The 14,271-nt window shown below is 40.9% G+C and overlaps 1 protein-coding gene across 4 annotated transcripts in view; it reads left to right on the top strand.

The window, feature by feature from the left end:
- Positions 1-14,271, top strand: part of SSH1 (slingshot protein phosphatase 1) — a 44,970-nt gene that overhangs the window by 27,090 nt on the left and 3,609 nt on the right. For all 4 annotated transcript variants that reach the window (XM_072147632.1, XM_072147639.1, XM_072147643.1 and 1 more), the window contains 10 exons: positions 883-1,004; positions 1,761-1,829; positions 4,716-4,781; positions 5,585-5,779; positions 6,707-6,800; positions 7,349-7,477; positions 8,435-8,481; positions 9,093-9,239; positions 11,254-11,454; positions 12,749-13,271. In XM_072147632.1, the coding sequence (XP_072003733.1) occupies positions 883-1,004; positions 1,761-1,829; positions 4,716-4,781; positions 5,585-5,779; positions 6,707-6,800; positions 7,349-7,477; positions 8,435-8,481; positions 9,093-9,239; positions 11,254-11,454; positions 12,749-13,271 (1,593 nt within the window). The remainder of the gene's footprint in view (positions 1-882; positions 1,005-1,760; positions 1,830-4,715; positions 4,782-5,584; positions 5,780-6,706; positions 6,801-7,348; positions 7,478-8,434; positions 8,482-9,092; positions 9,240-11,253; positions 11,455-12,748; positions 13,272-14,271) is intronic.

The raw sequence follows: 14,271 nt of genomic DNA on the forward strand, positions 1-14,271 counted from the left end.
AGTTTTTTTTTACGGCGTTTATCGTGGGGGTTCAATAATGATTTACTTTTATTCTACGGGTTGTTACGGACGCGGTGATACTATATATGTGGGGTTTGTGTTATGATTTAGACTTTTTTTTTGAGTTATATGTCTCTTTATATGTTTTGGGGGTTTGGGGCATTTTTAGTGATTTATGACTTTATTTTTTTATTGAATAACTTTTTTTTTTACTTTTTCACTTTTATACCATGGGACATGAAGAAGCAATCATCTGATTGCTTGTTCATGATAATATTCTGCAATACTCATGTATTGCAGAGTATTATCAGTGTCAGCCTATACACTTGCATAGGCTGGCACTTTGCCAGTAAGATGACGTCACAGACACCATCTTACTGGCAATTCTTGCTAGTAACTCTGGGGTCCAGATCGGACCCCAGAGTTACTATAGCAACGATCGGCGCCCCCCGAAAACGGTTCGGGGGGGCCGATCGTGGGGGAAAGACCCCCCAGATACTTGTTAGATGCCGCGGTCGCGCTGACCGCGGCATCTAAAGGGTTAAGCACCCGCGATCGGAGACAACTCCGATCGCGGGTGTTACACTGGGGTGCCGGCTATTAGTTACAGCCGGCACCCCGTGTTTCCCGATGCCGGTTCGGCTCTGATCCAGAGCCGAGCCGGCATAAGCGCCGTGGCGCGTGAAGGGGTTAACAAGAATTTTAGATTTAAGAGCAGCTGTTATCGGAAAGAAATTTACGAACATGTATATTAATCCCACAAGGACTGTATAAATTAGGGAGTCTGAACCATGTCAGCAAACTAACAGATGGTGACAGATGCTCTTTAATCCATAGCGTTATATGTACCTACAGTAGATGTATGTTGTGCCTTTATTTTAGGCTGTTCGTCTGGAGAGCAGCTGGTCAGACCGTGTACGTTACATGGTGGTGGTCTACAGTAGTGGACGTCAGGACACAGAAGAGAATGTTCTACTAGGGGTAGATTTTACCAGTAAAGAAAGGTGAGTTGTTTTTTTTTTTTTTTTATATGAAGTTGTAGTCTTCGTTTCGTTATTTAGTACATATTTTACCATCTTCTCTAATGATAGAAAATAAGGCCTCATGCACACTATGTATGCTACCACCTGTGCGGATGTATATCTGCTCATGTGCATGGAGCCTAAGATTGAGACAAAACCTAGAATTATTTACAAATATAAACCTCAGGTTTGTCAGCAGAAAAGTTGAGAACTTTGGTTTCTGAGTAAAAAGAAAAATGCTTTTTAGACACAATGACAGTTCTAAACACAAGGATGATTTTTTAAATTTTTTTATTTATATACCATATGTAAGCCATGGTCCCTAATTTTGCCACATATAACTGTGAAAACGTATTGACTCGAGTATAAGCCTAGGGTGGGAAATGTATTGGTCACAGCCTCCCCATGAAATGCCCCATGCAGCCAGCCCCGCCCATTGATGCTGCTTATACACGAGAAATTATCTGGTGTATTTATTCATTCCTTCATACATACAGCATTGAATAAAAATAATTTGTACTTGGTAGCAAAAAAGCTGCAGTAAAAAAAATGAAGGTTTACATAATGTAAATAAAGCACTTTTATTTTTTTATTACACAAACCATTTTGCAGAGTTCCTCAGAAATCCAATGCATAATTGTAAAAACCTATATATGACACCTTTTTATTTTGTCTCTTCTTGTTAAATGCTGTGGTCATAACTTCACAGTTACAGAATTTTTTTTCCCTGTCTTGTAGTAAAAGTTGCACTATTGGCATGGTCCTTCACCTGTGGAGTGATACCACCATACGTTTAGATGGAGATGGGTGAGTGACTGCACGCACGTAAATTTTTAATTGTAGAGATGTTAAATATTATGAGTCTGTTTTCTCTATTAAAGGAAATCTACCATCAAAGTCAAGCATAGTAAACCAGTAACACATATACACTCACCGGCCACTTTATTAAGTACACCATGCTAGTAACAGGTTGGACCCCCTTTTGCCTTCAGAACTGCCTCAATTCTTCGTGGCATAGATTCAACAAGGTGCTGGAAGCATTCCTCAGAGATTTTGGTCCATATTGACATGATGGCATCACACAGTTGCCGCAGACTGGTCGGCTGCACATCCATGATGCGAATCTCCCGTTCCACCACATTCCAAAGATGCTCTATTGGATTGAGATCTGGTGACTGTGGAGGCCATTTGAGTACAGTGAACTCATTGTCATGTTCAAGAAACCAGTCTGAGATGATTCCAGCTTTATGACATGGCGCATTATCCTGCTGAAAGTAGCCATCAGATGTTGGGTACATTGTGGTCATAAAGGGATGGACATGGTCAGCAACAATACTCAGGTAGGCTGTGGCGTTGCAGCGATGCTCAATTGGTACCAAAGAGTGCCAAGAAAATATTCCCCACACCATGACACCACCACCACCAGTCTGAACCATTGATACAAGGCAGGATGGATCCATGCTTTCATGTCGTTGACGCCAAATTCTGACCCTACCATCCGAATGTCGCAGCAGAAATCGAGACTCATCAGACCAGGCAATGTTTTTCCAATCTTCTACTGTCCAATTTCGACGAGCTTGTGCAAATTGTAGCCTCAGTTTCCTGTTCTTAGCTGAAAGGAGTGGCACCCGGTGTGGTCTTCTGCTGCTGTAGCCCATCTGCCTCAAAGTTCGACGTACTGTGCGTTCAGAGATGCTCTTCTGCCTACCTTGGTTGTAACGGGTGGCGATTTGAGTCACTGTTGCCTTTCTATCAGCTCGAACCAGTCTGCCCATTCTCCTCTGACCTCTGGCATCCGCCCACAGAACTGCCGCTCACTGGATGTTTTTTCTTTTTTGGACCATTCTCTGTAAACCCTAGAGATGGTTGTGCGTGAAAATCCCAGTAGTTTCTGAAATACTCAGACCAGCCTTTATGGCAACAACAACCATGCCACGTTCAAAGGCACTCAAATCACCTTTCTTCCCCATACTGATGCTTGGTTTGAACTGCAGGAGATTGTCTTGACCATGTCTACATGCCTAAATGCACTGAGTTGCCGCAATGTGATTGGTTGGTTAGAAATTAAGTGTTAACGAGCAGTTGGACAGGTGTACCTAATAAAGTGGCCGGTGAGTGTAGATCGAGGCAGTTGTAATTTTCTTATATTTATTATCAATGGCTTTCTTCCTTCTAAAATCAACTTGTACAATTCTGCTAATGAGACTGAAGGCATACTAGGGTGGTTCCCAGAGCCCCTTCGTGCTGCAGATTCACAGACTGTCACAGTGTCCAAAGCACTTCCCCATCCCACTGTGCTGAAATTTCTTCTGCTGCAGTGAGATTACCATATATACTCGAGTATAAGCTTATACTTGAGTAAAAAAAACTCACCTTTCTGGCTTCCCCTGCTGCTGGCTATATACTGGGGCAGGGGGCTGGCTATATACTAGGGGATATGGGCTGGCAGGCTACATACTATGGGGCAGGGTCCGGCAGGCTATATACTGGAGAGGCTGTGACCAATGCATTTCCCACCCTTGGCTTATACACGAGTCAATAGGTTTTCAGGCGGAGGGAGGGGGGATCGATGGGGGAGTCAGTCTGTGAATCTACAGCAGGGAAGGCTTTGGTAAAGTCCCCAGAGCCCTTCAGGCTTATTAGCATAATTGTAAAAGTACATTTTAGAAGTAAGGAGGTCATGGATAACAAATATAAGATGATTACCATAGTCACCGTGCCTCACGTGAATTTATAAGTAAGTATCCCTGGTTTATCAGTCATGATTTTGATGGTAGATTTCCTTTAACTAGATTCCGATGATCACTCACTCACAAAAGACATCAGCAAGTGCGGGTCTCGAGTGTGCAGTGACATCTTTTAATGGGAGTAGGACTGGGGTGGTTTATTACCGCTTCTGCCTCTTCCTTTCTTCACTGCATAGCACTGAAGTAGCGATATGGTGTGAATAGAAGAGTTGGCTCTATAGACCACGGGGCTCATAGATGCCCCAGTTACAGATGAATACTACAAAGTAAAAGAAATGTCCCCGATGTCTTTTATGACCTCTAAGGGGACATATAAAGTAAAAAAAAAACACTGAATATTAATTAATATTAAAAAAAAGAAGCATTCATATTTTGCAATAAAACCATAGTTACCTCTATTTGCCCAAGACTAAACATATTATATATCAAAAGGACCGTCACACACTGGAGAATCTTTATTTCTTTTTATTTAACCTCCCCACCCCCAAAAATAACTAAAATTGAAAAAGGCCCTTTATGTCATGAAATAACCCATGACTTTTTGGTGATAAATTGGTAAGTTCTTGCTCACACGACCCTGTTTGGTGCCGTGGGCCAGCTACACAGACAACAGTTAATTTTATGCCCTATTGTGCACAGTTAAAGCATGGTGAGGCACGTTGTATGCACCATGTTTCACAGCACCATGAATGTGATGATTGGCTGCGTCACAAATCCGGGCAGGTATGGTTCACTTTCAATGGGTAGGGAGAGCAGCGCTCACCCATCAGTGTACTGCAAGCAGCAAACAACTGTACATAGCCAATCATTCATGTGCATGAGGCTTATAAGTGGGTATTAGATTCATGCAGTAGCATCACAACAACCCAGTAATTTTATTATTATATTTGGAAAGCGCTAAATATCTTTGTAATTGCTTCATATCTCTTGTTGTATTTGTTTTTAGGGGGTTCAGTGTCAACACGGCTGGAAGAACTCATGTGTTCAAACCAGTATCTGTCCAGGCCATGTGGTAAGTGATAATTGCAGTGACAATCCTTTTTTACATTATATTTGTACACAGTTAATGAAGATTATGAGTGACGTTGTTTCTGCTGCATTATTTTATCACAGCAGATATAAGTTCAGAGAACCAGCCTTGTTTAAATGTATATATTATTTTGTGTGGGTAGTGTACATATTGTGTTAGAGGCACCTACTGCTATCAACTCAAATGTATCCATAGGGCTTCATTCACATGCCAGAGATTCTTTATTGGGATCTCATTGGGTGGTATTCTGCGGCATAAGGCACAGTGGGCCACTGAAAAATTAATCTGCAATACTTGAGTACTTAAAGACAGAAATACATATGCACTTTATAGGTTTTCATTATAAATGGTCAGCAAGGTACCAGATCTATTGAACAACTGATATCTGAGGGCCCAATTGAAAAAACATCTTCTAAAACATTAGGGAACTGAGATTGGAGGCTGTAAAGACTAGAAAATGTAACTTTCAATGCAGTTTGAGGTTTTGAGTCTAAATCACATTTTTCTTAATGTAATCTACATCTGAGATCCAGTACTGTGACCAGCACCCTGGAAGACATGGAAGACACATTATTATTACTGTGGTAATTACTTGCTGTAAAGCTAATGTTCTTAACCTAGAAACATTTTCCTGTGATAAGGGGGTTTGTGATGAGTAGCAGAAAGGCACTGCTTACATGTGCACCCCCAGTGCTGCCATATGTGAAGCTGTAATTTGTGTTTAATGGCTTTTGTCTGATGTTTGTTCTTGGAGCGTGTATCCTTATATGACTTGCATCTAACAGGTCAGCACTTCAGATTCTCCACAAGGCCTGTGAGGTTTCCAGACGGTATAATTACTTTCCTGGAGGACTTGCACTCGTATGGGCTTCATACTATGAGAGCTGTATTAGCTCTGAACAAAGCTGCATCAATGAGTGGAACACCATGCAGGACCTGGAGTCCACTCGGCCAGATTCCCCTATACTCTTCATGGACAAGTGAGTGTATACTTTTCTTTAAAGGAAACCTACCCTTTCAAATGGTCGGTGTAAGCTGTAAATACCAAGCTTACTTTATTAAGCTGCTGTATCGCGGTTTTAACGCTTTTTTTAAATGTTTATAGCAGAAGCTGCTTCGGCGATGCGCGCGACCATGTGCGAGCACCGTCTCCGGCATTTCCTATGTAGGCGCGCGCACGGTCGTGCACACACAGCGCCGAAGCAGCTTCTGCTGGTGCTCGGTATTTACAGCTTACCCCTACCATTTGAAATGGTAGGTTTCCTTTAAATGGGTTGGCCACTCTTATACAAAAACTGCTTATGTTCCTTTACTGCCTTAATAATCCCTGAATGTACATCAAGTGATTCAGGGCTCCTTCTACTTACTTTAGTGCTGTCTGTTTGTTTACATGCCTGTTTGTTTACATGCCTGAACACTGATGAATAGGAGGGGTGGAAGCAAGAAAGTTATGACTCCCTCTGCTCTTCTCCCCTCTCTCTGTGTCTGTCAGTGAGGCGGACTGTGAGAGAAAGAGGCACAATGGGTGACGCCATTAAGACACACTGAAGCTATGGAAGAAGTCAAAGACACGGGTACATGTACATGCATAGACATGGCTAAAGTGGCCATCCCTTTTAAATCAACATCGCTTCATATTACATTTCTATAGTTTGTCTTGCAATGTGCTATGGCTGTGAATTTAGATATTTCTGCTTTTTATGCTAAGGACAAGTTCAGATACTTCTTATTGTTTAAAAAGTAAAACTGTTGATAAAATCTGTGGTAGAGATCTGAGGCTGTACTCAAATTTCTGCTGCAGATGTGAAGTTTGCACTTTCTCAATCTTTCCAGTTTAGAATAAGTTCTGGAAAATCTGCTGTGAACATAACCTAAATTTTCTGACTTGCAGTGTGATTCTTTTACAGACCCAGTGAAGGTGAAAAGACAGAATGGGTCATCAAAGCGACACTTAGGAGCATCATGATGAGCAAAGACTTGGAGAATGTGACATGCAAAGAGGTGAAATGATTAAATCAGCTGTATATTTCTACATTACATTATTTAAAGAAAATCTACCATCGGGACTGATTTGGCAAGCTGTGTGTAGCGCAGCGTAATCTGTGTGCACTATATAAATAAAGGAATTATTATAATTATTATTAAAATCAAACATGATAAACCAGGGACACTTGCTCATTGATCCAGGTTTAGCGACTTTGGTAATCTTCTTATATTTGTTATCCACGGCCTCCTTCCTTCTAAAATCATATATGTAACAGTAAGCAGAATTTCTTTCACCTAACCCCCTGCCCTCTCCCTCCTCCCTCTGCCTGTAAAGTCTTGTGGAGAAACCTGCTCTGCTCATTGTACCAGCCTGTGAAGCTACAGCACTGAGGTGCTCTGGAAACACCTGAAAGAGGCACACATAACATATATACGATTGCCACAGTCACCAATTATTAGTATGTTTTCCTGGTTTATCATGCTTTATTTTGATGGTGGATTTCCCTTAAAGCCTTCCTGGACGTTGTGCGAACTTCTTTCTGAAACTTCTGTTTCTCATTTAGATCCGAAATGAGGTGGAAAAGAAGTTAAGCTGCAACTTAAAGGAATACAAAGAATATATAGACAACGAAATGTTGTTGATTCTTGGACAGATGGATAAAGCATCTCTTATCTTTGATTATCTGTACCTGGTATGTTATAAAAGCAGTATTAATTATTTTCATATAATACCGATTCTTCCTGACTTCTGTGCTGTAGGGAGATGTCTGAGCAGCCTTTGTGGAATGGAAAAGAAAGTTTCATATAGAGCTATAGTATGAAGAAAGTTCTATTCAAATTTCTCTTGAGTGGCAGACTCTAATGGCAAAACTTCTTCTAAACGCATCGTACATGCAGCATTACTGGTGGTAGTGTCCTAAATAGGCTGTTCATTACGTCCAGTGGATGGGGGGGACTGTGTTTTACATGTATTTCAGTATCTTTATTGCCAAAATAATAACTTTGTAAAAGTCAAGGAGGCTCTCCGGCTGACGCAGCCCGAGCACCTCTCGTCTTCCATGGACTTCAATTTATGCACGCTCCGCTGCAAGCCTCCTTCTGTCACCGCCAGGGGAACTAGGATCCGACTGGTGACGTCAGAGCCAGGTCGTGTGCTGTCTTCTAATTCCCCGGCCGACTGCAGGAGGAGGCTTGCAGCGGGGTGGCGTGATTATAATAAAGTTCGTGGGAACCGAGAGGCAATTGGGCTGCGTCAACCTGAACGCCTCTGGCACTTTTACAAAGTTGTAATTTCGGCAACGAAGATGCCGAAATACATGTAAAACGCGTAACAAGCAGCCTATCATTGACACCTCCACCCTGTATTATATTTTGATATTTTATGTATATGTTATTAATAGTGGTGTCTAAAGTGGCACTCACTCATGCAGCCTCTAAACTTGACTTATCTCAGACAAAATATGACTTTACTCTACTCATTACATGACTTTGGAGATCTTTTATAGGTAAACGGGTGACATTTCACACAAAACGGGAAACTGTAGTAAAGACATTTCATATGCCGCCTGAGCTTGTTTAATGGGGTAAAATTTGCTGATAGGTTCCCTTTAAGATTGCATTTTTTAGGTTCATTGTTCTATGTATTTCAGGGCTCAGAGTGGAATGCATCAAACTTGGAAGAGTTAAATACAGCAGGGTGAGTACAACCTAAATCAGTGTTCACAGCAAATATTAATGTGTATTTTATACTGCTATTCTTTCTTGGTGAATATCAGATTTACAACTGCTAGTTTATTATTTCCTATATAGGCAATTTGTCAGTATTCACATTTGTTTAAAGCTTATGAGTATGTATTTCAGTAAATATTTTCAGAAGGACAGAGTCTCACCTAGAGCTCTTACTATGTGAACATAGTGGAAACATGGAAGCACAAATAATAATAATGATAAATCTTAGTGCCATCATATATTGTAGTGCTTTACAGATCATGGGGTACATTACAGAGTATTGCCATACCTTAGTCAGATGAAACGATAAGAATGTGGACCCTGCTCCCTAGAGCTTACAATCTATAAAAATATCTACTCTACTCTTACATTTGTCTCTCTAAAGATATGCTCTTTTAAAGCATTTCCTTTTGGATGAGCTTCAGCTAAAAATGTAGGTAAAAAACTTGATCTGAACAGATACAGTATGAGAAGCCAAGACTGCAAAAGGGTATTATGTTGTATAATAATGTTTTATAGAATTTATTCTAGCAAGCATGCTTCAACCGTGTCCCTCCCCCCTTCTTTTTGTTATTACAGAGTTGGGTACATCCTAAATGTGACCAGGGAAATAGATAACTTTTTTCCAGGCCTCTTCGCCTACCATAACATCAGAGTATACGATGAAGAATCCACTGATTTATTGTCGCACTGGAATGATGCCTATAACTTTATTAACAAAGCAAAGTTGGTATCTTTTTTAGACTTGTACCTGCAAGTACACATTTGTCATCTGTTTTTATGCCTGCCCCATAATTTGCTGTAGGTTTATATACATTTATGTATGGTCATACACCTTTTCAGGATTGCTCACAATAATTTAAGGAGTTCTCTGGGAATTGGGGGGAAACTATGAAACTATAGCCTTTGTAAGATACAGAAACAAAATGTCTCTCAGCCCTGTCCTGTGTGAGAGCTTGAGCTTAAGGATGGTAGATGTCCAAACGTACCTATTATGGAAACGTTATGGAAACGTGTCTATTATCTTCAGGAACAACCATATAACTGTAGAAAATGGCGACGTCACCAGAGTGCCTCTGGGCTCTGCCTCTGATTAAGTATGCATGCTCCTCGCTCTATACTTTACTGCCAAGTCCCACCTGTCACTCGCTCGAACAGCGCGACTTCCAGAGCAGGTTCTTCCAAAAGTGGCTCTTCTCCTTACCATGGTTTGTGCTGGTATTGCAGCTGAGCTGTATAGAAATTAATGGAACTTAGTTGCAATACCACACACGCCACATGGTCAGGTGTGGCACTGTTTCTGGAAGAAAGCAGCTATGTTTTTCAACCTCCACACAACACCCTTTAATTTCCCATCAGGCCATGCATCAGCTGGACTGCGTGTCCTTGGTGTGTGGGGTCTGCTCCCATGCCAATGACAATAGATCACATGGGCAAGAATTGGACCTGTTCCATAGTTTGTCAGCGCAGGTGACAAACAAGGAAACCACTGCAGTGTGTACTGTATGAGCACATTGAAATACATGGGGTTGAGCAGCTATCACACAGCCAAACACAATGTTTGTGTGCATGTAGCCAAAGGCTCCAGGATGAGAAGATGATTGTGGAGCAGCACCACCTCTCTTCTCAGCTGGAAACCTCTTCTGATCTTCTGAAATCTTTGGTAAATGCTACACAGCTTGAACAGTAGCACCATAAATCCCCACCTGTAGCTTTGCTCTGGTCCTGTCTCCACAGGTCTCTAGCAGCAGGAAAGCAGTCCTAGTCCCATTGTAGCTGGGATTTCCCTTTTGTTTCTTACAGTCATTCCCTAAAGACCAAACACAGTCTAGCACTTTAGCAAGGGAATTCAGGCATGTGTCAGAGCAACTACATGACCTTTTTTCTTTTCTCCATGTTTACGGAGAACCTGTAAGTTGCCTATAATTACGTTTTTATTAATAATCCTTGTTCCCATGACGGCAACAAATTTGGAAAATCCAATTGTCAGTGGGGCAAATGTTTATTTTTTTTGTCTGGATCTACAATTATGTTGAATTTGTATGCAAGTTATACTTTATAACAACAAACCTAAAGAACCTATTGTGTACGTAATGCAGGGATTGCCTGTATTAACTAGTTGAAGACATAGGACGAAATAGATCATCCTAAATAGCGGCCCATTGCTGCAATTGGTTAATCTATTTTGTCCTTCGGATCCCGCTGGCACATTGGCAGTGTTACATACAGCCTTGTCAGGCAGTTTAATCCCTTTACTGGCACAATCAAGCACATTCGCGACGTGGGGAGTAAAATTAGCAGTGGGGACTATGACGGGCGCCGGCAGTAGAGAAGTTCGGCGCATGCGCTACTCCATGCCCCCAGTAGCCCCTGCAAGTAATTTGTATAAGGAGAAAATAACAATTTTTAGATTTCAGAATGAGAAAATTTAAATTTTAGCTAAAAGCGGTTTGGAGATGAAAGTCTACTTCAGAAAATAGATTTCCTTTAACTCACACTTAACCTTTCCTATTTTCCTTCATTATATTCTTGATGGGGTATGGTCTTGTCTGACTGAAAATTCTATCAAGTGTATTATTAAAATCTATAAAGCTATATATTTGTAAATGACATTGAGAGTGACATCCAGTTGTTTCTTAGTGTCATTTTATTGTGCCGTTTATCGGATAATTGTTTATGATGTGGTGAAACCTTAAATTAGTTCTGCATTATGACTTTTAATGTGTTATTGTGCCAATAGAAAAAATCACTCCAAGTGTCTGGTGCACTGCAAAATGGGAGTCAGTCGCTCCGCTTCTACAGTAATTGCTTATGCCATGAAGGAGTATGGCTGGTCCATGGAGAAAGCCTATAATTATGTGAAACAGAAACGCAGTGTAGCAAGACCAAATGCAGGCTTCATGCGTCAACTCTTGGAGTATGAAGGGATCCTCGATGCCAGGTGAATTTATCTCTCATTGTGTGTATCTTTCCTTAAATGACAATTTGGGGCAGAAGAGCTTCTATATTTTAGAATTGCCTGAGACACTATCTTTTATAAATCCAAATTTTTTCAGCTAAAGCAGGTAAGTTTTGGGGACAAACCCATCATTGAGTTCAATCACCAGTACACCCAAAAATCAAGCATAATAAACTAGGGACACTTAAAGGGGTATTCCGGGAATATGAACGACTGATACAAAAACCCATAGTGCTATAAATAAATGAATGTAACAAAACTCAATGTCACAAAATGGAGCTTAAATAGTTTGATTTTATGATTCACAAAATGTTATGGCCTCTCTAAAGTATGCAGAGTTATCACCAAGATGGCTGCAACTGGAAACTACAAGTCCCAAGATCCTTTAGTTCTCAATAACTCCTCCTCCCTCTTATGCTCTGCTCCCAGCGATGATGTAACAGGTTTTCTTGCTCTGTTACCAAGTAATCAAGTGTAACTGCCATCACCAAAATACTGGCCATTCTGGATGCACTGCAACCAACCGACTACAGCCAAACATAGTGGTGATCACATGACCTGCCCAGGCAGCTGCAGGACTTGTGATGTGGACATGTGACCCACGGCCATCTTCTGTCCTGTGTCTGCTCCGCAACGGACCATGTGGAGGAAATTAATGGACTGATTAAAGGGCCAGTAGCATTTTAATTCTTCATTACAGTCTATGTCACCAGCATTTTTCTCCTAAAGGGAGCAAAATTTTAAATAACAAGTAATTACATATTAGCTTATATTTTAAGGACCCATTTGTATATGAATTATGCTGATTCCTGGAATACCCCTTTAATCATAGATACAGGCACTGTGACTGTATATTCTTATATTTGTTATCCATGGCCTCCCTTCATCTACAAATAACTTTTATAATTAATGCCAATGAACCTGAAGGGCTTCTCGGGGTGTAAACAGAGCCCCTCTTTGCTGCAGATCCGCAGACTGTTACAGTGTGCAAGGAGAACTTCCCTCCCACTGTGTGCTGAAACTTCCTGTGCAGCAGTCAAATGACAGCAGGCAGAGGAAGAAGGATGTGCTAGGAGAGCAGAGGGGCAGGGTGAGACCTTGTAACAGGCTGTGAAGCTGCAGCATGGACGGGATTTCGTAACACACCGCAGAGCACTTCTGGTTCATTAGCCTAATTTAAAAAGTTGAAAGAAGGAAGCCATAAATAACAAATATAAGAAGATTACCTATATATGTGTATATGTAACCTTCATGTTTTTTTTTTTTTTTTTTGTAGCAAACAACGACACAATAAACTGTGGAAACAACGTGTAGAACAAGCTGAATTTGATTCTATGTTTCCGTCTACCTATCCCCAAAGTAAGCTGGAATCTGACTTTCCCTATCGTTTAAATGAGGAAGATGATGAAGTTTTGCCTAAAAATCAATGTTTTGGAAATCTTTCCAAACCTCATGGCTTAATTGAATCGACGGTGCTGCTGGAAGTCCAAGACCTGGAGAAAGATGCCTTATTAGAAGACCCTCCTTTTATGGAACCATACTGCTCAATGGAAACCAAAGAGAGCACATGTAACAAGGTGGGAAGAGATCTAGATCTCCGAATGCAGGAAGTAAGAAAAAAACTGGACTTTGAAAACGCTTTAAGTCCGCAGTTTCTTGAGGGTGATCCAATTTCTGCAGAAACTAAAAGGAAGAATTTACCCGCACACATGATGTATTACAGGGAAGATGAAGGCTCTGGCATGGAATTCTCAAACAACAACAACAGCAGTAAGAGAAGTTGTCCAAAAGACAGTGAGGTAGGAATCGATCCAGTTATACTAATTGATAATTTGCCAAATTTATCATTTTTAATATTTAAATGGAAAAACATTAAGGTGCAATTTACAAATGAGGGCATAATGGGGTAGGGGGCTTAGTAGTATACATGTATAAGCTGGATACACAGGGAAGAATACTCACAAGAAGTCCTACAATCCACATATAGTTTGAAGCTATGTATTCACTCATATAATGGCAGCTCCAAGGGCAATGTACTCTGGATTTATCTGTATTTACACCTTTAAAACTTGCTTTTAAGATGTTAAAGGGAACCTGTCAGCCAAAATTGACCTAATGAACCTCTAACACCTTCCAGATCATAGTACAGTGTGTGGTATTATCCAGACAATCAACTTTGGAGGGAGGTTAAAGGTTGTATATAGTCACATCGTAAGGTTTAGCACTGAAGTCAAGCTCTCTCTGCCTCAGAATATCCCCTCTGTTCTGATTGCCAAAATTCCTTAGTCTTCAGGAGAGCCACGTCGGCTGTGGGTGAAGCCCGTGAGCCCTCTCCATAGCCGGAAAGTGTTTCCTGCATATTGCCCGTGAGTGTAAACCCGTTCATCGCTGCCTGCAAAGCTGCATGCGACTTCAAAAAGGTCAAGATAGTCACTCCCCATGGCGTCATCGGAGGGCCACGATGAGTTGTCATGAAAGCCTTGGGTCTGCCGAAGACCCGAAGCTGTCTCATTTTAACCTATTCATTGCAATGTGCGATTCTCACATAATAACATTTTTTCCATGCGTTTGACTGCGTTTTACTTTTTTGCCATTTTGAAAGATATAAAAAATTCAATAAAAAGGGATAAAAAGGCCGTACAGTCCTAAAAATAGAAGCATTAAAACGTCATCAAGAGTCGCAAAAAATGTCACCACCCACAGTTCTGTACACAGAAGTATGAAAAGTTATTAGATGTCATCACACTGGACCATGGAAGAAACAGCAAACTTATAGTGGTTTATTAGGTTTTTTCTGAC

Source organism: Engystomops pustulosus, chromosome 1 (genome assembly GCF_040894005.1).
Source record: "Engystomops pustulosus chromosome 1, aEngPut4.maternal, whole genome shotgun sequence".
NCBI classification, from domain to species: domain Eukaryota; kingdom Metazoa; phylum Chordata; class Amphibia; order Anura; family Leptodactylidae; genus Engystomops; species Engystomops pustulosus.